Source organism: Tupaia chinensis, unplaced genomic scaffold (genome assembly GCF_000334495.1).
Source record: "Tupaia chinensis unplaced genomic scaffold, TupChi_1.0 Scaffold000423_1, whole genome shotgun sequence".
NCBI classification, from domain to species: domain Eukaryota; kingdom Metazoa; phylum Chordata; class Mammalia; order Scandentia; family Tupaiidae; genus Tupaia; species Tupaia belangeri.
The window spans coordinates 6236681-6261884 of record NW_006159928.1 but is presented as its reverse complement, the minus strand read 5'-3'; the positions used below and the strand labels follow the sequence as shown (position 1 = coordinate 6261884).

General features: G+C 44.4%; 1 protein-coding gene across 1 annotated transcript in view; it reads right to left on the bottom strand.

Moving 5' to 3' along the window:
* Positions 1-25204, bottom strand: part of PLXNC1 (plexin C1) — a gene marked incomplete at its 5' end in the record, with an annotated part of 177452 nt that overhangs the window by 149815 nt on the left and 2433 nt on the right. Inside the window, one exon of the mRNA XM_006154842.1 lies at positions 6477-6617. Within this exon, the coding sequence (XP_006154904.1) occupies positions 6477-6617 (141 nt within the window). The remainder of the gene's footprint in view (positions 1-6476; positions 6618-25204) is intronic.

The following is a 25204-nucleotide window of genomic DNA, read 5'->3' as shown; positions in this document are numbered from 1 at the left end:
GGGCTTGAACCAGTCGGTCAGATAGGATCCAGCTCCCTATTCACAGGGCTCAACCGCTGCATGATGGGGCCGGTCGGCCATTTCCAAGTTTGACACCTCCTGCTATTTTCACTTTTTGGTCCATTATCTTGGCTTCGCTGTCTTGACCATCACCACTTCCAGTCCCAGGTCCTGTCTTGGGTTCTTCAAAGCCTCCTTTTCTTTATTTGAATATTCTATGGGAGTGTCATTAGAGCTTGTCCTTATAAAAGATTATATTTTATATTTTGGTTTCCTGTTATGTCCAATTAAAAGCTTTAATAACCAAAGTCAAGACAGACTTTTCAAGTGCTATTAATACATAGTTAGGCATCTGTTTAAATTCAGGAAGAACTTTCTGGAACTAGTTTAATTTCGCTCCATGGTTTGGATAACTGCAATCCACTAGTGGAAGCAGAATTCCGAGGGCCCCGGAGGCGCCCAGCCCTGACTCGAAGCACGTGAGCGGTACCTCGAGGCTGGATGTGGGCGTAGGCCATGACATAGTCTCCTGCATCCAAAACCCTACTTCTGTCCTGGGGATGTTGGGGAAACCCATCATGAGCCTATCACAGGAGCCATTCAAAAAACCTGACTTGAAAACTGGACTCCTACCATCCCTTTAAAGGAGCCCACTGGCGAAAAGTTAAGGCCCCAGAGGGGATTCAGAAGCCTCCATGAGCCACTTGAAGCCCTAACTGTGGAGGGCCCTTCATTCAGCTGGATAGCCAGAAGCTGTCCCCAAACTGGAACCAACTAAAACCCACAGAAACCATGGCCTCTTCTCAGGAAACCTCAAACACTGGCTTCTTGGTATCAATCCAGATACAATATTGGAAAGAAAATAAGTAAATAAATAAAAACAAGTTCCACAAACTTCACCAAGCTCTATACACTATATTTTAACTCTCAATACAATTTAGTAGGGGGATAAAAGTTTGGGCTCTAGGGACCAGCAGGTGATGTGGCAGTTAAGGCACTGGACTGCCACAGGGCCAACAGCAGTTCAAGACCAGGACCTGGCAGCTTGAAAATCAAGCCAAGAGCATGTGTGTGTGTACCCAAACCCCCAGAGGAGAATAGAATAAGAGAAGGGATTGCAGCCTAGCCATCCTGCCTGGGGGGTGATTTCTCACTTTCCCTCTCACCGTCTCTCTCTTTCTCCAGTGAGTGCATGTGCCCCACGGTAAAAACCTAAGATAAAATAAATAAGTACAAAAGCTCAGGCTCTGGGGACAGATTGCTTCAGTTCAAATCACCTTGAGCAAGCTCCCTAACCTCTCTAAGCCTGAGGTTGTTTCATTTATAAAGTGGGGTTGGTAATGGTATTGACTCGTGAGGATTAAACGAGTTAACCCATGCAGACACTGGTTCTAAACGCCTGGCACATAGTAAGAGCTCGGAAATGCTAGCTATTATTATTCCTTGCCCGCTGCTGCCTTATCTTTTATGCTTACTTGGAAGGTTAATGGGCATGCATAAAGTTACAAATTTCAAATTTCATGCATATTCTGTTATTACTTATTTTACCACCTGGAAAAGCTCAAAATATTCAATTCTGCCCTTGCAATAAGGACAATTTTCTATATGCAACAGAGTCAGCTCAAAGGGATCCAAACCACATGACAGGCTGTACCCGTCTGGAGAAAGATGCGGCGTGTGTTTATAGGAGCGCGCACACGTTGCAGCAGACCGGCTGGGCGACACGTGTGGTATGATTTCTCAAACGCTGAGTTCAGTGTGGCCATACTTTTCAGCTGATCTCAGTGGAGATGCTGACAACTGGAAAAATTATAGCATGCAATCATGTTTAGAAAGGAAGTAAAATGGGAAATAACCAAGGGGGAGGAGGAGAGTGACTGGACAAACTCACCTCGCGACCACGAGAACCGGGCGCCAATAAAATAAGGGGGCAGATGAGACACTCTCAAAGGACTCTTTGAGTTCAAAATTCCTTCAATTTTTCAAAAATCTTATAAAGGGACTTCGGAATCAAGGTAAGAGGAAGGCAGTGAAGGAAATTAGCCTACGGTAAAGCCTTTAGTTTTCCCACTGATCATCAATACACTCTTACCTTCGGAGACTGGGCTGTCTTCGGAAAAAGTGCCTAACAACGCTTGAAAAGTGATCTCCACTATTTCAGCTAAACTTCAAAATAACATTTCCACATAACAGAACATGATACAGCTATTTCAAAGTACTGTTTACAAAGGGGTTGCAGTAACATTTTAATATAACCATTTGCCTTCATTAACTGAAGAAAAGAAGGAGGCAAAATTGGATAGACTCTGACCTCAACTATGTAAAAAAAAAAAAAGAGAATCCAAAATGCTGACAGTTGCCTCTACATGATGCAATTAGGAGTAATTTTTTCTATGCCTTCCTCTCATCCCCCACTACTCCGCAACTTTCTACACGAGCACATATTACTTTTACAATAAGAAAAAATTATTATGGCAATAATCGGAGGTTTAAAATGGATCCAGATTGTATGAAAACTCCATGAGGTTTGCAGAGTTTGACGAAGTCAGGTTTGTATGGGGGGTGGTAACAAACAGCGTTTGGCCCTCAATCACTGCTTCCTGCCTTTCATCCAGTCAGACACATACTACAGTGCCTGGAGTCTGCCAAAATGCCGTCAACCCTTGATCACTCAGAAACTGATGAGTCAGGCTGTGGGTGATCTAAGCTTCTTTCTTCTCCTCCTCCCACTGTCTGCGTTAAGTTGGGTTTTGTTTTTCACTGCTCATTAGTACCTCCACGCTGCGGTTTAGGAAGCCAAGCTTGTGTCTATCAATGCTCGTCTTTTCTAACAGTTCTGGTGACAAGTCTGGCAAGGGAGAAGCTCGAAGCTTTTGAATAAAGGGATTTGGGGATTATCTGTGGTTTCCAAGTCATCTACACAATCCTGGGTCTTTGGGTTTCTGGGTAAATTCAGGGGTTGATCCAAGCATCTGCACTCAGGATACAGGAGGGAGTCTTGGGAATTACTGGGCTGTCCAAGGGAGCCTTATGGGGCCATGGCAGCCAAATTCATTCCTCACAATCTCCTCCTAAAAGAAAGAAGTGTCTCAGGAACTCTCTTTTGGAGAGGAGGGGTTGTTAATTCCCAAGAAGTTATTATGTCAGACAGTCTACCTTCTGGGGCTGGAGTTCTCTGAGTTTCTAGGAGTCGACCCACCCAGGAGCAGCTGACCCACTCCAGGAGCATCAAACCCTCCTAGGACCATTGCTTCCAACCCCCAGGGCATGAGCCCCTATCAGCATGTGCTCCATTGCCTCCCAGAACTCCCAGAGAATAGTGGGCCATTCTGTAGACAGAGGCTGCAAAATCAGTGTAGCATGAGATATTAGTGCAGTATCTGGAATTGCTCCAGGTTCAAATCCCTGCTCTGCCCTGACATCATCTTGGTCAAATCATCCAACTTTTTTGGGCCTTCATTCCCTCATCTGTGAAATGGGAATAGTAGCCCTGCCTCTACTGTTGAGGGGGTTATGGGAAGGACCAGATGGGTCTGTAGAGTGACTTAGTGTACAGGAAACACTCTATAATGTTTAGCAGTCACAAAAACACACACAAAAACTATCTATCCTTATCATTCAAACCCTTAAAATAAATAAGGACACAGACATGACTTTGAAAGATCACCCCATGCTGATCCTCTGGTAGGCCGCCGCCTCCTCTTCTGTGTGACACTGCAGCTCGGAGTCCCCCTCTGCTGCCACAAGTTCACTAAACACTGGCCAGCTGCACACAGACTGCTGGGTGAACAAACAGGACAGGCGAAACCAGGCAGTCCCATGGGGAACTATTTATAGCCCAGTGTTCCTTCACCTCCAGTTCACCATGTAACAGTTCGGTTGGCTCAGCTATGGGGAAACAGTGTTCTTGTCAAAACACTCATCAGAAATACCCCCAATCTGAAGAGATAATTGGTGAGGAGTCCCAGGAAGGATGGATGGAGCCCTCTTCTGTCAGGTGAATGGGTCCAATCAATCCAACCAGCTTGGTGAAGCTGCAGATGTCACTGAGTTACTTGCGTAGAATGACTGGTCGGTATTTACCTTTCCCCAGGAAATAAAGCTAACACAACAGGAAAGATGATCAATGTATATTTTAAAAGAATGTGTATACAAACAAACTCCCGCCCATATGTTACTGGGTTTCCTCCAAAGAAAACAGATGAAATCAAATGCCTACCAGGCACTCGGCACTGCATCGGGTTGTAGGAATTTATGGCCCACTTCTCAAGAAGCTTAAAATCAAGTTGAGAAGGAAAGCCAAACCCAAGCAAAGAGGTCAGGTGTCAAAGCAAGACTTTTATAATGAACCCAAAGAGTGACGGGGACCATAGGTATTTCAGGAGATGAGGGGCGAACACAATCAATCCAGCTTAGATATCATCTAAGAGAAGGTGGGTTTGAACTAAGTCAAAGCACAGATAATACAGGATTCAGTAAAGAAGAGAAAAAACAACAGAGCAGGCATTCCAGGCTGGAGTTCAGTGTGAGCAGTGGTATATGCTATGTTGGAAACGCATCCCTATACAGTTCTCACATTGCGAAGGTAATCCCCAGGGCAACCCATTGAGAGGTGGGCTCTTTATGGGGTGTTTAGGTCACAAGGGTCCTGCCCTCCCCAGTGGATTGCTGCCATTATGGCAGGAGTGGGTTGGTTACCATGGGAGTTGGTTCCTGATAAAAGGATGAGTCTGTTCTCTCACCCTCTCTTGTTCCTTCCATCACAGGATGATACAGCAAAAAGGTCCTTGCCAGAGGCTGACCCTTGATCTTGGTCTTCCCAGACTCCAGAACTGAAATAATTGCACTCCTTTTCTTTATGCATGCCCCAGTGGGATTGCATGTTACAACACGAACTAAGACAGTGTTCACACAAGACTAAGCAATGCACCTTTGGAGAGGAGCAAGTAAGTAGGTTTGGCTGGGGTAGATGAAGAGGGGGACTAAGTGTGCAAAGGGCAGACATAGCATCAGAAGGGGGTTAGGTTGTTTAGTACAATCTCGTTTGACAGATGAGGACATACAGGCCCAGAGAGCTTAAGCAATTCACCTGAAGTCACACAGTTATCAGTGGGAGACCAGTTGGGAAAACAGATCTGTCAGTATTCAATAAAGAATCTCAACTGTGGATCAGCTTCCTACCACGGTGGTTACACACTGCAAAGAGGAAGCTGGATCCCACAGAGCTGACCAGGTAGGGGCCAAGTTGTGGCCTTGGTGGCTTAAAAAACATGCCAAGGGCATTGTACACTCTTGCTCCAAATCTCAACAGGATGAAGAATTGGAGGAAAAAGGATTGTGATGTGACCGTTCCTTACTGGAGAATGTTGTCTGTTTCTCTCTCTCTCTCTCCCTCTGTCTCTCTCTCTCATCTCTGTCTCATTCTCCCTCTCTCATGCATGCATATGTTCTCTGCCATTAAGGAAAATATACAGTATTTGAGCTGAGGGTCAACTGACTGGCTGCTCAGAGGCCAGGGACAATCCGTCTAGGGTAAGAAACAGGGCAGTTCCCGACCATGAATGTGGTTGGAGGCCACAGGAGGTATTGGCATTGATAAGATAATCACCGTGCAATTACAGACAATGCGTTTGGTACCTCTGATTTTATTGTCTCCTCCTCCTCACTGCCTCTCACCCATGTGAATCACCATCTCAACCTGACCAGGGCCTATCCATACATAGTGTAAAAACAACAGTCCTCTGAAGTAAAAGTCAGGAGGAGTCTCAAAGGATTCCAGATCTCTAACCTTTCTGTGGTACATGTGGCTACACAGAGCACTCCCCCCCTCCCCCGTGGGTGGTAAGGGGCTGGAGGGAAGGAACATCTGTTTTTTCCTCTTTTCAAGCCCAATGATCTCTCATCTCTTTGAAGTCATGAGAAATCAGGTGCTTTGTGCCTTGCCCTTATAAAGCAGACAGAATTGAAAGGTTAAATGTCTCAGGAAGGTGAATCAGGGAGGGGGTAGGGGCCTAACCCCCATTAACCTCACTCAGGCAGTGTATGAGTAAGGGAAGGAAATATTGCGGCATGCTCGCAGGAAGCAAAGTGGCTGGAACTTGATTCCACGGCTGGATATGAGTGTGAGGGGTGGGGAGAGGGGAGCATTATTACATCCTGATATCCAGACGTTCTTCTGGGCTAATTTTGAGGGTCTCTGAGACGTTCACAAAGCAGTTGGTGTGATCTCATGTACAACCCCGAAACATTATTTTTCATTAAAAAAAAAACCATAAAATGGATTACTATTAAAATTATTACATCCTGATATCCAGACGTTCTTCTGGGCTAATTTTGAGGGTCTCTGAGACGTTCACAAAGCAGTTGGTGTGATCTCATGTACAACCCCGAAACATTATTTTTCATTAAAAAAAACCCATAAAATGAATTAATATTAAAATATTAATAGATATTTGAAGAAGGCACAGAAAACCAACCTTAAGCAACTGGCCATCTCCAGTCCCCAAGAATAAAACAGTCCTGTTCATTACCACGGTGCCATAAACAGATGTCAGGTCGGAATGGATCAGGGTAGATGATGCGATTGGTTGTACTCTTTCAGGTTGATCCCCTTCTTTCTGAACATGCACACAAACGCACAAATAAAAAAAAAAAAAAGATCATTTTTAACAGCAATACTTATCATTGTACTGATAAAATGTCACAGAAGCTCTCCTCGGAAGGATCCCACTTCTGGATCCCCAACACATTGTTCTTAGATAAGACCCTCAGGAGCTGCCTTTCATCACCCTGCTGGCCCAACCCACAGAAAGCCATGTGTTTACTATGTATTAACACGTATTGATTGCCAGAGTGAGCTAGCCATCCGTTTAACACTCCCCCAGCTGATATATGAAGCCAAGTTCCACTCGATTGCCAACGGAGAGCCCACTGCTGAATCGGGAGAGAGACAATCTTATCCTCAGCTGTTGGCAGGATCCCGGCGCAATTCATTCTAGCCAGGCTTTGGCAACTGTGAGGTTAAACAAATACTCTGAGGATGTGACATGGATGAGCCTATTGGATGTGATGACAGAGAGGAGGGATTCTGGATTTCTAAGAAGGCTGCCGGATGAACCCTCAAACAAATTCCGAGAGTAAAGCGAAGAAGATAAAGTACTGGTCAGGGTTAAGACAGAACCACAGAGTTACAGAGGAAGCCAACAGAAGGGCTGGTCCTGGGGCCGATGCTCTTAAAGAGGAAACGAAAAAGCCTAACTCCCACCCCAAGGCATTTAAATTGTCTGAGGCTTTGAGCACATAGAGTCACATGCTTGCTCCTTATCATTAAATAAAGCCCCTCTTTAAGCCCAGAGTAGAGAGCATGTCAACCAAAATGTCATTTTCTCTCTTGTTTAAAAGGAATGAAGTGCTTCGCGCTGCTTCCTGACTCAATAACAGGAAACCGAGTTTGTTACACAAAGCTCTGGAAGATATGGAGCTAGAAAGAGCCGTTGCCGTCTGTAGCTCCTGAACACAGTGTGATAGCGAACTTTATCTGCCAGAGCTCAGTGTCCAACTGTACCAAGGTTAACAAAGCCACATTTTAAGCTTTAGCCAATGGGACAGTTTAGCAAGCATCAGAGCAACGTTTAACATCACCCTGTTTGGGGAGGGGGGAGGTGGGCCTGGGAAGGCTAAGACTTATTAACTTCATTATAATATTGCCAACAGTGTTTATGTCTTTCAATTTACGTCTTATTAAATATTCATTATTTTTAAACCCACCAAGTTTCATTAACATCTAAACTAAATGGGTCCGCGGACTAAATTGATTTCTAAAGCATCTCAAGTGCCGTCCACATTTCTGTGTTGAAGTTGCGCTGCGAGGAACAGATAAGCTAGCAAGGATTCCTCCAATCCCCTGATCACTTTTCAAGGAAAAGATGTCATAACCTAAGAGAAAGTCACTTACTTGCATAAAATGTTCTATAGTGAACTCAGTTTAAATAAGATTTTTGGGAAGCACATTAGAGATTTTGTTTTTCCTGTTAAAAGATACTTCTCGTGCATTTGGGAAAGATGTCCTGTTGAAATTGAAGTTAAAAAAAAAAAAAATCTCTGGGCCGAAGGGTTGGAACAATAGATCACTGTTTAGATAAGGAAGCCTCATGACTACCAGCAGAAAAAGAAAAATCGGGTGACCTTTAGATTTAAAAAATAATCAAAATAAACCCACACCACACATCTTGCTTTGAAATAAAACCAGAATTGTTCAGGCGTAAGATCGGCTGATCATGCCCATCATTTTTACTAAGTATTTGTGCCTCACGGAGAAGCTCCCTCAGAGAATTGGGCATCCTCCCAGACTGGGTATATGGAATGTTCGAATACCACTCTCCTCGACTCCGTGGCTGGAGGACTCCGTGCCCATTCATTTCACAACACAGAATGACGGATGGCTGTGGACTGCGAACTGCCCACAAGGGCCAGCTGGGACAGTGCACTCTCACGGCTGATACTCAGTAGGTGCTTAACAAAATGGCACTTATTCTAATGGGTGAAGAACCATGACATCACGAGTGGCCTTTGCTGAGGTGGCTTGGGATGCCCTGTGCATGACATACTGGCTCCAAAAACAAACATACAAATTAAACAGAGCAGCTCAAGAGCTAAAGCAGAAACACGGAGAAAATTGGTGCCAAATTACCTTTTCACCCTTTCTAGCGTCCTTCCCTGACTTCTGACTGTTCCTGAACAACTGTAGTTTTCCAAATTAAATCCTGGATCGATTGCATAGGTGAACAGTACAGCCATTAATCAATGTTCTCAAACGTGTGAAGCTGATGATACAGAACAAATTGTCTGGGACTAGTTTGCGTTTGAGCTTGGTTCTCACTCACTGGGTGACTGGGGCAGTATCTTAGATCCTGTGAGAGGTTGTTTTTTTTCCAACTGTCTAATCAGGTAGTGTGCTGATTGGTCAGGTGGTTATGAAGAAGAAATAATAATAGTAATAGTAATCATCACAATATAATACTAGCTAATATGTATCAATTCTTCCTGGGTGCTGCTTAGAGTATTTTGTCATCGAACGTAATAAAGGTAGTGTAAGGTAGTGAGTCAGGCTGCCTAGGTCTGCCGCTTTCTAGCTAAGTAATTTTGTGCACAAGATTGAACTGTTCTGTGACTGTTTCCTCCTCTATGCAGTGCAAGTGCTCATAACAGCCTTTCCACAGGTTAGTTATCATTATGGACTTAATGTGTTAGTACATAACCCTCAGTAAAGTTTAGGGCAGTGTCTGACACACAGTAACCCATCGTCCTTGCTTGCTATCATTACCCTATCTAAAAACACAAACAGTTGGTACCATGCCCATGGCAGTCATCCCCAACATTTTTGCCAGAAGAATCCTAATTTTGTTCAGATAGCAATAAACCCAAGCTTGATGGAAGCCATAATTGGTCCAAGCCAAATGGCAACTCTATTCCCCATTGCCAGATACTTTTCTGCCCCTTAGAGCTAAGGGGAGCCATGTGGCTTCCTCACTCCCAGTTCTGGCCAGTGAAATCCGAAAGTCAACTGAAAGGGCTTCTGGGAATACATGTCCTGCTTGCTAAGAGAAGGCTCACTGAGGACAACCGGTCTGCCCTCTCCCCACACTTCCTCCCTTGGATACAACTGTGGGAGGCCATCGTATGTAGACTGGAGGTGGCCACTTTGTTTTTGGGATTCAAGATGGAGGATGAAAGTCCACATGCCAGGTTCTGGAGGACAGCACTGAGCTACGGCCCTCTAATCGTTAAATGTCTACTAAGTTAACATTAGAAATCATTGTTAACCCCTGTTGCTAACTACATTTTCTTCTGTTTCTTGGACCTGAAAACAAGTTATTGTTTAAGAAATGAGAATCATGACTTGTTGGAGCTGGCACTAAACCGTAGCTCTTCCTCGGCTCCAAGCACCAGGAGTTGGACGGGTGCTGGTTCCTCTCACCATCCTGGAAGGCCCTGGCCACAGTCAGGATTTTGTAGCTAATTACAACCGTGAGCCTGGAAGAAAATAGGAAAAAGGAAGCTTGGACCTCATGAAAACTCCAGGGACTGCTCTGGCTGAATGGAAATGGGCTCTTTTGTGCTGGAAACACACAGAAATGGACAGGTCCCTGTGAATGGAAAATGGAGCCCTCTGAATGGCTTTCTTATGCCCATTTCAGCAAATGAAAACAAAAGAAAGACAGGCCCCAGAGAAGCCTCCTCACAAAAGTGAAGTTAATACCTAGGGAGGGAGCCAGCAGAAGAAGGGGGAAAATACCGCAGTGGACCCCCTGCGTCCAGAGATTATTCTTACCTTTTTTTTTTTTTTTTTAGGCCTATTTTCTATCTTGCCCTTCTCTCCCCTTAGGGCATAATCGCTAATGTTGCTCTCAGCCTATTCGGTCTAGTTTATTATGTGTAATTTATTTCTGAATCCCAGCCACTGCTTGTTCGTCTGTGTGTAACAAGGTTAATGCCTTGTAATGATGCTTTTGCCAGTTCTGCCTTTCATGACAAAATCCAATCTTGATTTAGCTCTAAACCTTGTCTCCCCTTTGGGCTTTCTTGGTTCCCTCAGAGTTGTCATTCTGCTTCTCCTTCCTGCCATGTCTAACCAGAACGTCACGCCTACACTGTAGCCGACTCTAAAAGGGAAACTTTTCTCATTTGGAGGAAAAAGCTACCCCCGCTTGAACAATGTTTGGGCTAAAAAGGAGAGAGCTTTGCCTCACACCATAAAAGAGAGCTGAGGCTACTGAGAAGGGGCGTGTGCCAGTGGGTATGCATGTGTGTGTACATGTGTGTACGTAAAGGAGGTGGTGGTGAGCCAGCAGGTGGCATGGTGGTTAAGGTGCTGGATTCCCACACAGCCACCTGTGGTTTGAATCCCAGATCAGGTAGCTTGAAAACCATGTGTGTCCAAAATCCCTAGAGGAGAATGGAGAAAAAGGGGTTGTGGCGTGGCCATCCCCCTGGGAGATGACTTCTCACTTTCTCCCTCTCTCTCTTTATGAGTGTATGTACCCTATGGCAAAAACCTTAAAAATAAACAAAGAGACCAATAAAATAAAGGGAATCATGGGTACATCAAAAGGGAAACACCTCGACCTCACAGCTCCTTCTCATCATTTATCCTTGACAACACACACTCCCCTACTGTACCGCTGCACAACTACAGGGGGCACCAATCATGTATTCTCAGTGCAAAAGGCACCCTCTGGAGTTGAGCCACACAGTGGCCTGACACATGGAGGCCCAACACACTGTTCAAGGCCACGCTGTAACTTTTAGGGACCATTCAGAGAAATGTGCACCAAAGTGGGGCCTCTGGTGTTGGGGACCCAGCAAAAGGCAAGTCTGTTACCCTCAAAGTGCTGAAAGGACGCCAGTCTATCAGTTTCTCCTTACAAAGTGAAGGCAGATACCAACTGGGTGCCCATTAAAGTCCCGTACATTGGGAAAATGCCTCTCTTCGGCCATTTGTTTTATATTCTAGTTCCCTTTGGGATATAATAGTTTTGAAGCAGTTTCTTCATCATTGTTTTCCTGTTATTTACCCAGGAGCCCACTTGTGATAAGGAAACTTCTGAAGAAGCCTTATACCCAAGTTTTAACCCCTGCTCTGTCCCTTATAGGCTGCTTGTTTGGGGTAAGTTAAGTCCCTGAACCTCAATGACTACATCTGTAAAAATGGACCCAGTAGTACCTCATGCCCTGTCTGTCAGTATTCTTGTGAGACCCAGATGAAATCAGGTGTGTGAAAATAAATAGACAATTATCTTTACCAAGCTAGGGAGATGGAAAGAACAAGTCAGGCAGTGACTTTATTCGCCATTAAGGCTCTGGCTGCTCTTCCCTACTTTAGAGCACACGGCATGGATCGATTCGAAGTTCATGGCATCTCTCTGATCATCTGATGGGAGAATTTACAATGAGAACTCAAGTCATCAAAAGAGAAAGTTCAAAGTGTGCAGGAGGAATGGAGGAGGAAGTTAGGGACACGGCTGGGCAGCCTCTCCACCAGGCGACATTGACAGTGAGTGGCATGGTCACAGGAAACACACAAAGTGATGACGTTTCCATTCCACATCCTCCATCTGCTCTGCCACCACCTCTGCTGCTTCTAAGGGCCCCAGTGTTCTCTAGCCTCCTATTCCTACCCACCACCAAAATCCCACTCTCCCAAGATTTATCTTTCCTTCTTTCTACTGTAGGCTCTTCCCCACGACCACCTCACTCTCCATGCCCTCCCTATGGCTAATTTTCATCAATTACTCATGTAAAGACAATCGGACTCAATGAATTCACAAGAAGATATGAAGGACGGATAGTGTGAAGACCACATTTTCCTAAATGAAAGGGACTCAGTCTAGCCATATTTTTTCATGAGGAAGCTACAGGCATTCTAGATAGAACGATTCTTCATTAAGGGGGCTGTCCTGGGTGGAGCATGACTTTTAGCATCCCTGACCCCTGCCCACAAAATGCCAGAGTGCCCTGCAGCATTCTTACTGCTGCAAAGTCCCCTCCCCCACATCTCCAAAAACTTTCTAAGTAAATATCATCAGCCTCTACTGAGATTCACTTGGAATCTATGGCTGAAAAAATGGTTTTCTAGACTTTTCTTTCCTCCAACCCTATTGGTCCCCGATTTTCCTCAATATGGTCAACAGCGCCACCAATCACCTCTGATTCCCCTTTTCCCATCACTCCCCAAGTACAATACATGAAAGATCTTAGCTGAATTTCCTCCAAATCTCAGATCCATCTATCTCCGTCATGCCTATGTGCTCTGCCCCGTCCGAGCCTACATCATCTTCCGAGCTACCATTAGAGTCTGTTGGTCTCCTCCTTTAACGTACAACCTATCCTCCTCCCATCACCCTAGTGATCTTTTAAAATATGAAAACAAGTCATATTACTCCCTTCCCGAAAATTCAATGGTTTCTCACCATAGCTAGAATGAAATCCATATGCCTGGTCCCTGGATACTTCATCAAACTCATTCCTTGCCACTCTTCTCCTCCTTCACTCTGCAGGGACTTCCTTTCAGACTAATGAATGTGTTACTATCTTTCTGCCCCAGGGCCTTAGCACATACTGCTACTTCTAACCCCCACACCCCTTCACTTATTTGTAAGCTGGCTTCTTTTCATCTTTCAGATTTCAAGTTAAATGTCTCCTCCTCATGGACACATGACCATCACTTTCTCCATCCCTACCCCAGTTGTTGTTTTAAATCATAGCACTCCATTATTCCCTTCAAAATACTTATTATAATTATTATGTTTAAAATATATTTACTGTCTGTCTTTCAGGAGACGTTAAGCTCTACAGTAGATTATCTTATTCCACGCATTAAATGCAGCATCCATCTTAGCATCTTTCATGTAGTGCGTTGTCAAGAAACATTTACTGAATGAATGAATAAAAGCAGGGATCAATGTTTTAATAATTTCACTCAGTAGTTCATCTTCAACTATGGTGTCTTGCTAAGTAGGCCTCATTGCTACAGGGTTCTTCAAATGAGCCAAGTTCTGTTCCATGGAGACACTGGACCTTGGTTCTGACTGGGGGAACAACAGTAAACCATCCCGTACCTCCTATTACACATATGTTGGCCTTCTCTAAACTTCACATCCGTAGTTCATCGATGGTTTGTAAGAGACAGTTTCTTGGTCTCTTGCCATGTCAGTCTATAGGTGGTCTACAGATTCAGTGCCTTTATGGCTCTAAGAAGTCAACAAACTGTTGACTGTGTACTCTGACCAAAGCAAAGAAAAATAGGACTGATCTTTTCTATGATTAGAATAGCCTAATTCTATGAACATGGCCTCACATGGCATTAATTCTTTAAAATAAAAATGGCTTAAGAGAGCAAAAAGAACAAGAGATTTAGAGTAAAATATATGTGGGTTCAAGTTCAAGTTCTACTACTTATAAGTTGTGTGTCTTTGGACTCTCAGTTATCCTCTGAAGTTTCTCCTCCCATTCAGCCACCCCTCATCCATCCAGCCATCCATCGGCCCATCCCTTATTTACAGAGCACTTGCTGTTGGCCAAGTGCTTGATCTGTAAATTACAGATGGGAATAAACCCCCTATTGTCAACATAAGCCAATCAAATGAGTTTTGAAACAAAATGTAACACTATATTACATGCCTGTTGGTTTCCAAAACATTTGGTAACTGAAATGAATGGTGGCGGGGAGGGAGTTCCTCTAATACCTACAGTTCATGGACAGAATTTACGGAATTCATAAAAGTGTACAAGAAAAAAAAATTACATCTTTATTTCAGTGAGCTCTAACTGAAATTGAGCATTTCTTTTAATTGTGGATTCAGGCCACGGTAGTAGTAACTGAACCTGTGCCTTTGCAACCAGAAGAAATCAGATATTTTCATATCATTTTAGAGCTGTTGCAGCTATCTCAAAATATCACTTATGTTCATCTCTACTTTGAAATTATGGTAGTTACTGCTGCTAGATTTCGCTAGTGGATGTGATAAGATATATTACTATATCTCCAATTGAAAAATATTTTTATGTATCTCTATATTAATATAATTGGTTTGTTTTGCAATCTTACATTTTTGTTTTATGCATTAAAAGCATTCTTCTGAGAAGGAATCTACAGGCTTCATCAGAGGTCCACAGCGTAAGGGCTGTATAGGGTTGGGAACAAAGACAGCTAGCTCAGGAGACAGGCATTAGATGCCACCTCCAGCTACCGGCGGCTTTGGGCTATCCCCTTCTTGTCCTCAGAGAAGCACAGGTGAGCACTTAGGATACAGTTTTTATTTCATTTCATTTTTAATTTGCCAGAGGGTGTGCATACTTGCAGAAGAGAGCAAGCAAGAAAGCACTCCCCATGGAGGATGGTCACACCATTAACCCTGTGACCTTTACCTCCATTTCTCCCTCCTTTCAGGATTTTGGGCACACGCACACATGTGCCTGGCATGGTTTTCAAGTCATGAGTCTGGACCTTAAACTGTGTGATCAGCCATGTGGTATCCACTGCCTTCACCACCAGGTCACAGGCTGGCCCGGGATCTAGTTATTAAACGGGGTCACTGACAGAGAAGAAAGGATGCTCAGGAGGATGCCATGAGCAATGAGAAACAGCTGGTCCGTGAGCCAGTATTCTTCTTCAAACACGTTTGGGGCAGATGCGGAGGATAAAAAGGAATCCCGCCTCTCCATAAGGCGTCACAAGGAAACACATGCCTCTGGGTTGCCTGGCTTTTACTCTCCACATGAACACAGCTCCCCTGTTGCCGCTGGACATGGTGCAGCAGTGAAATATGACTCTCCAGGTGGCTGAGCCAGATGGGAAAGTTCTGGGTTTGTGGGTGGAGACCTTCATGAGTGCACTGGGGAGAGAGGATGGGGCCTGGGACAGGAACAGGGACCAGAACGGGGACCAGGGTGTTGGGGGGGGAGGTTGTCCCTGATCTGGGGTTGGCTGGGGCTGGCTGGAGCTAGGGCAGATGGTGGTGTCAGGGCCCTGTTGGGGATGCTGTCTCTCAGTCTCTCTCACTCATGGAAGAAATAAATAAATGAACTTCAAAAAAGAAGGAAGAAAACCAGTTCCAGAGATGCCCCCTCTTGGAAGCTCTTATCTCGCTGTGCTCTAATCCCTGTTTTGTCATTAAATGAGCAGCGCCTGCTCTCCAGTTCTGCATCCACCAAGGCCATGCTCACTGTGTGTTAACCTTCTGGATGCCTGGGAAGCAAAGAGACCCAACCACAGGGCCACTCCCGTGAAGGCACAGACAGTCCAAAGAGGTTCCAGCACAGCCTTGGACGCACTCCAAGGCCTATAAAGGGGATCCCCAATTTCTATCTTCATTGCCAACTGCTTACTTAGCAGCCGTTGGAACATCCAACTGCCTTGATGCCCCAGAGGCAGCTAAAAATCAAGAGCTTTGTGGGGTTAGGAAGAGAGACTGCTGAGTTCAGAAGGCTGACTGTAGGTAGCACCTCCAGCTACCGGCTGCTTTGGGCTGCCCCCTTTTTGCTAATTAAATTCATCTTCTAATGGGCGCCAACATCTCTCAATTCTACATCTTAAAAAATTATTTCAGGGGCCAGCAGGTGGCATGGAGGTTGGGACAGTGGATTCCCACATGGCCTACCGTAGTTTGAATCCTGGATCTGGTGGGTTGCTTTCTCACTTTCCTTTTCTCTCTCTCTCTGTGTCTCTCTGGTCAAATTTAAAAATAAAAATAACAAATAAAATTAAACAAATATTTTTAAAAAGTTATTTCAGGGGCATGGTGGTTGGGGCACTGGATTACCACATGACTGACCATGGTTTGTGTCCCAAACCTGGAGGCTTGCTTTCTCGTTTTTTCTCTCTCTCTCTTTCTCTCTCTGGTCAAATTAAAGTAATAATATATAAATTAAATCAAATTAAATTAAAATAATTCTTTTTAAAAAGAATTATTTTATCAAACTTTATTTTATTCATTTATTCATTTATTTTCATTTGATCAGAGAGGGACAGAGAGAGAGAGAGAGAGAGGGAAAGTGAGAAAGCAAGCCACCAGGTCTGGAACTTGAACTACGGTCAGCCATGTGGGAGTTCAGTGCCCTCAACCACACCACCTGCCAGCCCCCAAGAGGCTATTTCATCTTGTCGCTCCTCTCCACCCTCACTGCCAGCACATCCGTTCAGGCAGTGAATGGATCTCTCAGCTGGATGACTGCAAAACATAGACTCCATCTCCATCCTTGTGACCGCTGCTCTAGACCCAAGTGACATGATTTCTTGCCTGGACTACCACCTGCAAGAGGCTCCCAGAGGTTCTCTTCTTTCCACTGAGGTCAGTCTCTCATCCATTCCCTACAGGACAGCCATTATGTAGGAAGTCCAATCCAGCCATTTCATGTACCTTTAAAGGTTCTCCTATGCTTTGAGAATAATCGAATCTCCTTCCACAGCTCAGGCTCCTGGAGGACTGGCTGCTGGTCTCCTCTAGCCTCCTCTCCTGGACTCGCCCCTTATACCTCCCTATCCTCAACCATGTGGATCTTTGGCTTTCCAGATGGACCAAGGTTTTCTCCCACTTAGAGCCCTTGCACCTGCCCTCCAGTCTGCCAGAAGTGCTCATTCGCAGCTCGCTCCGGGGAAAGCAACAACTATCTCATCTCCTGGTGTCAACTCAGCCTCCTTATGGAGAACTTTTCTCATCATCCCGCCTGAAATGGCTCTGCTACAACATCCATTCTGTGCTTTCACAGTCCCAAATCCAGTCTGTGCCTCAGTTTCACCATCTGTAAAATGGAAATAACAATGTTCCCCACTGTACAGCTGGGGTGAGGACTCAATGAGTTAGTAGTGGTAAAGTACTTAGAAAAATGATATACAGTGGATGCTATGTAAGTTGTAGGTTTTTTATTCTAAGATGTTTGCTACAGGGTGTGTGTGCTCACTGGAGAAAACAATAAATCATGGCAATCCCAGGGGGATAGCCACGCAGCAATTCCTTCTCTTCCGTTCTCCTCTTGGGATTGTGGGCACTTACGAACACATGCCTGGCATGAGTTTTAAGCCACCAGGTCCAGGATTCAAACCGCAGTCGACTACGTGGGACTCCAGCAATGTAACCATTACGCCATCTGCTGGTACCTTAGGTATCATTTTAATATAAAAATATGTATTTGCTAAATGTTTATCATCTGCTCTATTTACCACTGATATAAATACATTCACACACTGCTCTGCACTTAGTAGGAACTCGAGAAATTCTTGGGATGAACCAACAACTGGCCCTCTAATCAGTTGCACTACCTGCCATCTCTCCTCAGTCACTTTATCTTCTGAGTAATCTTTCCTGAACATGCTCAGACCATGTCAGCTTGTACCCTGCTGTTGACCTCCATCAGCTGTAGCCATGGTTTTCACACCCTGCTCGGCATAGTCCATCCTCTAGGTTCCTTTGCTATGCGTGGGTAGGGTGTGGCAAGTGGTAGGGTTCTGGAAATTTCCCAATCCCTGCTTCACCCTGTGTCCTCCGCAATTGGCACTGTTCTCACTCAGGGCATCAGGTTTCAATGAGGATTTGCTAATCTTTTTCTCATGTGGAGCTTCTGGTTGAGAATGTATTTCAAAGGCAGGGTTTGGAAATTCTGCAAACTGACCGTCAGGATAAAATCCAACCACCTTTGGCTGTCTCATTAAGCCCTTTGCCATCTGGACCTACGCACGTGTTTCTGGGCACTCCCCAGCCAGGGTCAGCTGCTGGGGGTTCACAAGCTGATTCAACGTCCCGCTTGTGCACAAGCTGTACCCTCTCTCTAGAACTCCCTTCTCTGCCTTCTCCACTTAGCTTCAAGACGCAACTCAAGCATCACGGCTCTGCAGCCTCCCAGATCCTCCGTGCTGGATGAGGCTGGCTTTTCTTAGGCTTCTTTTTGTGACATCTCTCTTACCGTGAGTAGAGAACTGTATGGGAAAGATTCGTTTTGCTCTTTTCACCAGAGCAGGAATCAGCGCACCACCACCTGTGGCCCAAGTCTGGCCCGCTGCCTATTCTATGAATGGCACATGAGCTCAGAATAGTTTTTACAGTTTTTTTCTTCCTTTTTTTTTTTTTTATTTTTTTGGGGGGAGAGATTTTTGCTATATAGGGCTCATGTGCTCACTGGAGAGACAGAGAGACAGAAAGTGAGAAATCATTTCCCAGGGAGGATGGCCACACCACAATCTCTTCTCCTCTATTCTTCTCTCAGGATTTTGGGCACACATGTACACACAACTGGCATAAGCTTCAAGTCGCTATGTCCAGGACTTGAACCACAGTCGACCATGTGGGAGTCCAGTGACTTAACCACCATGCCACCTGCTGGCCCCCAGTCTATACATTTTTAAATGGTTGGAAAACATTTTATAAAAGAGGAATTCATGGAGCCAGCAGGTGGCATGGTGGTTAAGGCGCAGGACTCTGAGATGGCCAACCACAGTTCAAGTCCTGGACCTGAAGCCTTACTTTCTCACTTTCTCTTTCTCTCTCTCTCTCTCTTTCTCTCTCTGGTCAAATTCAAAAATAATAATAATATTAATAAAGTTAAATTATTTTTTTAAAAAAGCATAATCCATGACAAGTAAAAATGATCAGAAATTCTGAATTCAGATTTATCAAGTTTAATTGCATGTAGCCCTGCTTGTTCATTTATGTATTGTCTATGACTGCATTCATAGTACAATAGCAGACTTGACCAAGCATACTGGAGACAGTATCTGGCCTGCAGAGCCTAAAATACTGATGATCTGGCCCTTTGCAGAAAAACGTTTGCTAACCCCTACATAACAGCAGGGGTGGTGGGATAGAAATAGCTTCAAATTTCCCTAATAACTTCTCTAAGGAAAATATTGGTGTAGCTATTGCATAGACAATCAAATTGATATGAAAACCAACTATGGAAACTGTGAAATATAGGTTCACAGTTCTGTGTTTTTGTGACTATAAAATATTAACATTTCAAAGCCAGTCAGGTGGTATGGTGGTTAAGGTGGCTGGATCCCACGTGGCTGACTGCATGACTGAAGTCCCAGACCCGACAGCTTGAAAAACACACCAAGTAAGTGTGTGTGTGTGTGTGTGTGTGTGTGTGTGTGTGTGTGTATACCCAAAATCCTGAAAGGAGAATGGAGGAGAGGGTGCTTTCTCACTTTCTCTCTCTCTCTCTCTCTCTCTCTCTCTCTCTCTCTCTCTAGTGAGCAAACACACCCTATAGTAAATTAAAAAAACATTAACATTCCTTCAAGATAGAAAATTAAGAAAAACTACAAAAACATTTTATTAAAAAAAAAAAGTGTACCACTACGAGGCCGCTGCTCTAATGAACAGTTTAGACGTATGATGCCTACGAATTGTCTCCAAGTAGACTTTGGAAGCTGTCAGTAGTCATCATCTATGTGCCAACACATGTTTGGGGAAGAAAGTGATCATCAAGACACTTGAAAGGGGGGAGAAGAAGTACCATGCTATTGTATGGTCATGACTGGCTCTGCCACCCTTCTGTTCTCAGGTGAGCCACCCACGGCACTCACTGGGGACCGTTCCATGTTTGTCTCTGTTCTCCTGATTAGACCAGGGGTCATCACCTCCTCTAAGGGCAGCAAATCCCCACGGGACCCAAAGGCTGGTATGAAAAATATGAGTTGGGCCTGATTCTATACTCCCTCCTGGTAAACTGGTTTAAAAACTATAGACTGCCATGGCCAATTAGCAGCCAGAGTAGAAAGTGAAAGGCTGTGAAGTTGCTGAGTGGGGATCAAGGCAGCTGAGGCATATCCAGGTGGAGGGGTGAGGGGGAGACCTCTGAGGAAGCAGAGGAGGCCGTTTGGTAGTAGGACAGAGTGAAGCAATCATGCTAAGTCATGTTCATAATGAAACTTTAGCATAAGCATCCGTCATTTCCTGATGCTGAGCTTCTTTAAGCTGCCTTGAAACCAGAACCACTTTCGAATTCCCTATCAAGCAGCCCCATGCTATTGCTGTTGGTTCACATGGGGGTGAGGATAGTAAATGCATACATAGCACTTACTGTGGGTCAAGTAGTATTCCGTCTAGACATTACCTCCTGGATCCAAATTATAATCCTACGAAGCAGACAGGATCCCCACTTATAGATGAGGAAACAGAGGCACTGACATGTTAAGTAATTTCCCCAGGGTCACACGACTAGTATGCCACCAAGGTGGCAGCTTTGGTCCCAGTCGACGTGGCTCCAGAGACTATGCATGTCACCACTGCACGGCACTGCTACTCTTCCTAGATCACCATGGCATTCCATGTGTTTCTGTCCATGAATTCCCCTATCCCCTTATTTGAGCCCGCTCAAGTAGGTCTTTGTTCCTTGCAAGGAACTATACCTGACTAGGATAGAAATTTCTGTCAAGACTGATGCTGTAAAGAATGGCCCCTTGGGACCAGTAATTGGTGTAATGGCTATGTCACTGGACTCCCATGTAGTCGACCGTAGTTCGAGTCCCAAACCCAGTGGCTTAAACTCACGCCTGGCACATGTGTGTGCATGCCCAAGATCCTCTCAGTGTGGCCATCCTCCCTGGGGGATGATTTCTTGCTTTCTGTCTGTCTGTCTCTCTCTGTCTTTCTGGTGAGTGCATGCACCCTATAGCAAAAACCACGAAAAAAAAAAAAAATGGCCCCTTAGTGAGAATATCTGGTGCATGGAATTCATTCTGGTGTATAGCAGAGTGGAAGACACTAGAAATCCCCTACATCCTGGAATCAAATGCAAATAAGCTATTGTATTCAACAATGAAGGGGCTAATTAAACTATAACCTCTATGTTTTTGAGACTCAGGTGATAAGCCCCCAAATGGTAAAGAAGGCTTTCTAGATACTGCCTTTGAAAATTCGAAGGGAATAAGGAATATAGGGGTAGAAGACTGAGTTGGTTACTTTTTATGGTTCTAAACCAAATCCAATGGGACAAGTTCCTATCCCAGGTGCCTCACTGGAATACGAGGACAATTGTTTTATCTTACATTTGTGGTTCTCAAACCAGAGTGCAAATTAGAATCACTTTGAAGGATTAAAATGGATTTCCAGTTCCACTCCAATGTTTAGAGTTTCTGGTTCCCTAAGTCTGATATGGGGCCCCAAAATGTACATTTCTAGCAAGTCTCCAGGTGATGCTGATGCTGCTGATCTGGAGAATCACTGCCCTGCAGCATAAATAATTCCTCTTGGAATTAGAAGGCATAATTATGCACACTAAGTTACACCACAGATATTCCGACCATGCCAGGTTTCTAAGGTCAAAGTTAACTTTAGGAAACACCAGAAGCTTGGCTATACCAGTGAATGGGGATATATAGGAAGAGCCAGAAAAATGGAAGATGCCATAGAACCTGATACTAGAGAAAATAGGGGCCCTGATATATCAGACATTGAGAAAAGGGCAATAATTAAGGCCATATGAAGTGATCAGGCTCAGGAAAGTGTGGCTTCTAAGTACAGATACACTTAACCCAACATGATCCTCCAAGATCCTTCATTTATTTACTCAACAAATATTTCTCAAATCCCAACTACATACCATATATTGTGCTAAGTGGTGGGGGTTCAATAGAGAACACTCCCTAAAGTCATATACAGGTCCAATGCCACTGTTTAAGAAGCTGATGGCTAAAGAACTATAATCCTCCCAGCATCAGAACTTTAGTCAGTCACAAACGTAAACCTAGAAATCCAGTTTACAACCAAGGATTCTCTGTTCTTTGTTATAGCTTAAGTTCACAAACAGCTGGTCTCACAGTAGTGGCAGGGGCTAGCTTGCTCAAAACAGATAGGATCAACACCACAACCCCATGTCTGTGGTGATAGACTATGACAGTGGTCAAAAGCTTAGGTCCTAGAGGTAAACCACCCAGCTGGGGAACCTAACTGCCACTCTCAGGGTCTCCATTTTCTCATCTATAATCACAATAATAACTACAGCCCATGATCCATATGGTGACTGAGAAGCAACAGAAAATAAACATGTGAAGTGCTTTGTGCAGAACCTGGCCATAATAATTACTCAGTAGATTGTAGCTGTGATTGCTTTCTCCTTAGCTTTCTAAGTGGGTGCTGTCAGTTGCCCTTATTGAATCCCTCCTTGCATGTCAGATGGATATATGGGGTTAAAGTTCACCATCCAGCCTACAGACTGCAACATGGCTCAATAGAATCGTGGAATAACATCACAGGAAGACTGGGTTTGGGGTCCACAGGCTGCACTGCCACGTGGAACTGGGGAATCATTTCTACATCCAGTAGCCAGATGTGCCCAGAGTTCCTGTCTGTTGAAGAGCATGTGAACATTCTGTGGCTGTCTGCACAGCAGTGGAATTATGTCAACCTTTAGAATTACGTGAGTATGGAAGAAGGGGGTGTGTCCCCTCAGGAGGAGAAGACTGAATTAGAGAAGTCAGTCCTGTGGGCCATGCTATAGAAAAACACACCACCTTTGGTGTCTTCAGAGGGGTGGCTGACATGTTTAAAACCATGGGAGACCCAGGACCTAATTATGGCAGCCAAACAAATCTCAACTAATCAGACCTCATAAACTCAATTACAAACACTTTTCTATAGCACTGGAGTAGTGGGAGTTTAGAGAGACAGAAAGTTAAATTAAGTAATTTATACATCATTTTAAAGCATTCATTTTTATATAAATCCAAGCACAGAAATAGAATGAGAAAAAGAAAAGAGACCAGATAAAATTTTAAAACACAACCCAAGATGAGAGGCATAGATTTTTGCCTTCAGGGGATTAATCTCTAGCTGCAACCCCACATTCTAAGGGAAGTTGTTTGCCATCTCTTTATAGGGGATCACCAAGGTAAAAGTTCAAGAAGCACCAGCCTGATTGAGAGAATACAGAAGCAGACACCAGTAGACCTGAGTTTAAGCTAGAGGCCTCTGACACTTATTTTGTTGTCTTGAGCAAGTTACTTAACTGATTCTGAGCTTCCTCACCTGGAAAATGGGGTGCTTCTCATAGAATCAACCTTAGACTTGATGAGGAACTCAAAAGAAGCAACCAGTGAGGAGGTACTATACAGATGTTTACTACGATTACTAGAGAGAAAGTCTCCAGAAATCATCTGCCCCCGCAGATTTATTGTCTGCGGTTCACAGGCTATGGTGGCGAGAGTGGGTTCAAAGTTGGTGGCAGGGCAGAAAAAGGGCTGAGTGTGTAAATGACTGAGTACACACTCACTGTTGCAAGCATCTCAGAAAATAACCCTTAGCTGGAGGAGCTGAAGGGAATGGGAATCAGCCAATGTGAGATAAGAGAACCAAGAGATGGGCAAATAGAACCCACTTGGTCAGTCCTGTTGCATTTCTACCTACGGCTGATTGAAGATGGAAAATACGAGAGAGCCAGCTAGGAGGAAAGGAAGAAGGCAAGCAAATCGAGCCGCTTGTGCCATGCTGCCTGTGGATTACTGTTAAAATTACTGTGTCTGCTCTGAAGAAATCGCTGTTGGAATCTATTGAGGCTCCCTCTAGAGTGTTTCAAGTCTGAGTCCTGTTTTAGGCACCTATAATTCAGCATGTCTTTTCAAAAACACATTCAAGACCTGAAAATAAAATGCAGAACGAATGCAATCAAATGACATCATTCTTCTGAGTGACAACCAGGGGCACACAGATCCCATGACCCCATTAAATGGGGTTGCAACCTGCTATTGTCCTTCCAGTGGCCAAATCAGTGGCGTCCAGCACAGTGTTGCTTACACTAGCAGGCATCAGACATATCTGTGGAATTAACTCTCTTATCTGCCTGTTCCATAGGTTAGAAAATTGTCGGCTTTTTCAGCAAAACTACACCTCGTTTTCATTGAAACTTCTCTTGAAATTCGATTCCATTAAAGCTTTTTAATGCATACCAGTAACAAGGAATTTACTTCAATGAAAGGGGAAAAATATGCAAAACTCACAGCTCCCACCTGTGCAGCCATGACACGCTATTGTTTGAACCAGAGTATACAATTTAACTTGGCTGACAAGCTTAAGGGTTAGAGACCCTGTCTTTTAGAACACACAGCTCTGAGCACACTGGGAGTTCTCAATAAACAACAGCAGCAAGAAATGCTGTGCAGGGACCCGTTTTAATTATTTATTTTTCCGATTACAGATTTTGGGCAGCATGTGTTTATTCCTTGCTTGATTTCCAAGGGGCAGCTTTCTCCCACAACCTCCCATGAAGATGGGTAAACAACACTTGGATTTTCCCTCTCCCCATCCCTCCCCATCCCAGCTCCAGCAGGAACACCTGACAGAGACAAAAACGTGGATTGTGAGTGCGTTCAGGATGCCTGCTGGGTTTGGAAGGGAACTGAGTCTTCCAGGACCCAATAGGTAGAGAGAGAGAAATGTTTTGGCTCCGCACATCGACACAGCTGTCAGATGGCAAAGCTTGGACTTGCACCGTTATTACCTGCTGCGGGCCTCTGAGCTGTCTTGTCATTAACCCCAGAGATCAAGTGTGCCTAACGCTTGGCACAAAAGTAATATTTAGGGGGTACTTTCAAGTCTTTCAATAGAGAAACAGAAAGCAATGCTTTTGCCAAAGTTGAACCAGCAGTTCATGTCAATACAACACAGACAGGTCTTAAGTATTAAATTATATGGGCACAGCAAGACTAAGTCGTGTA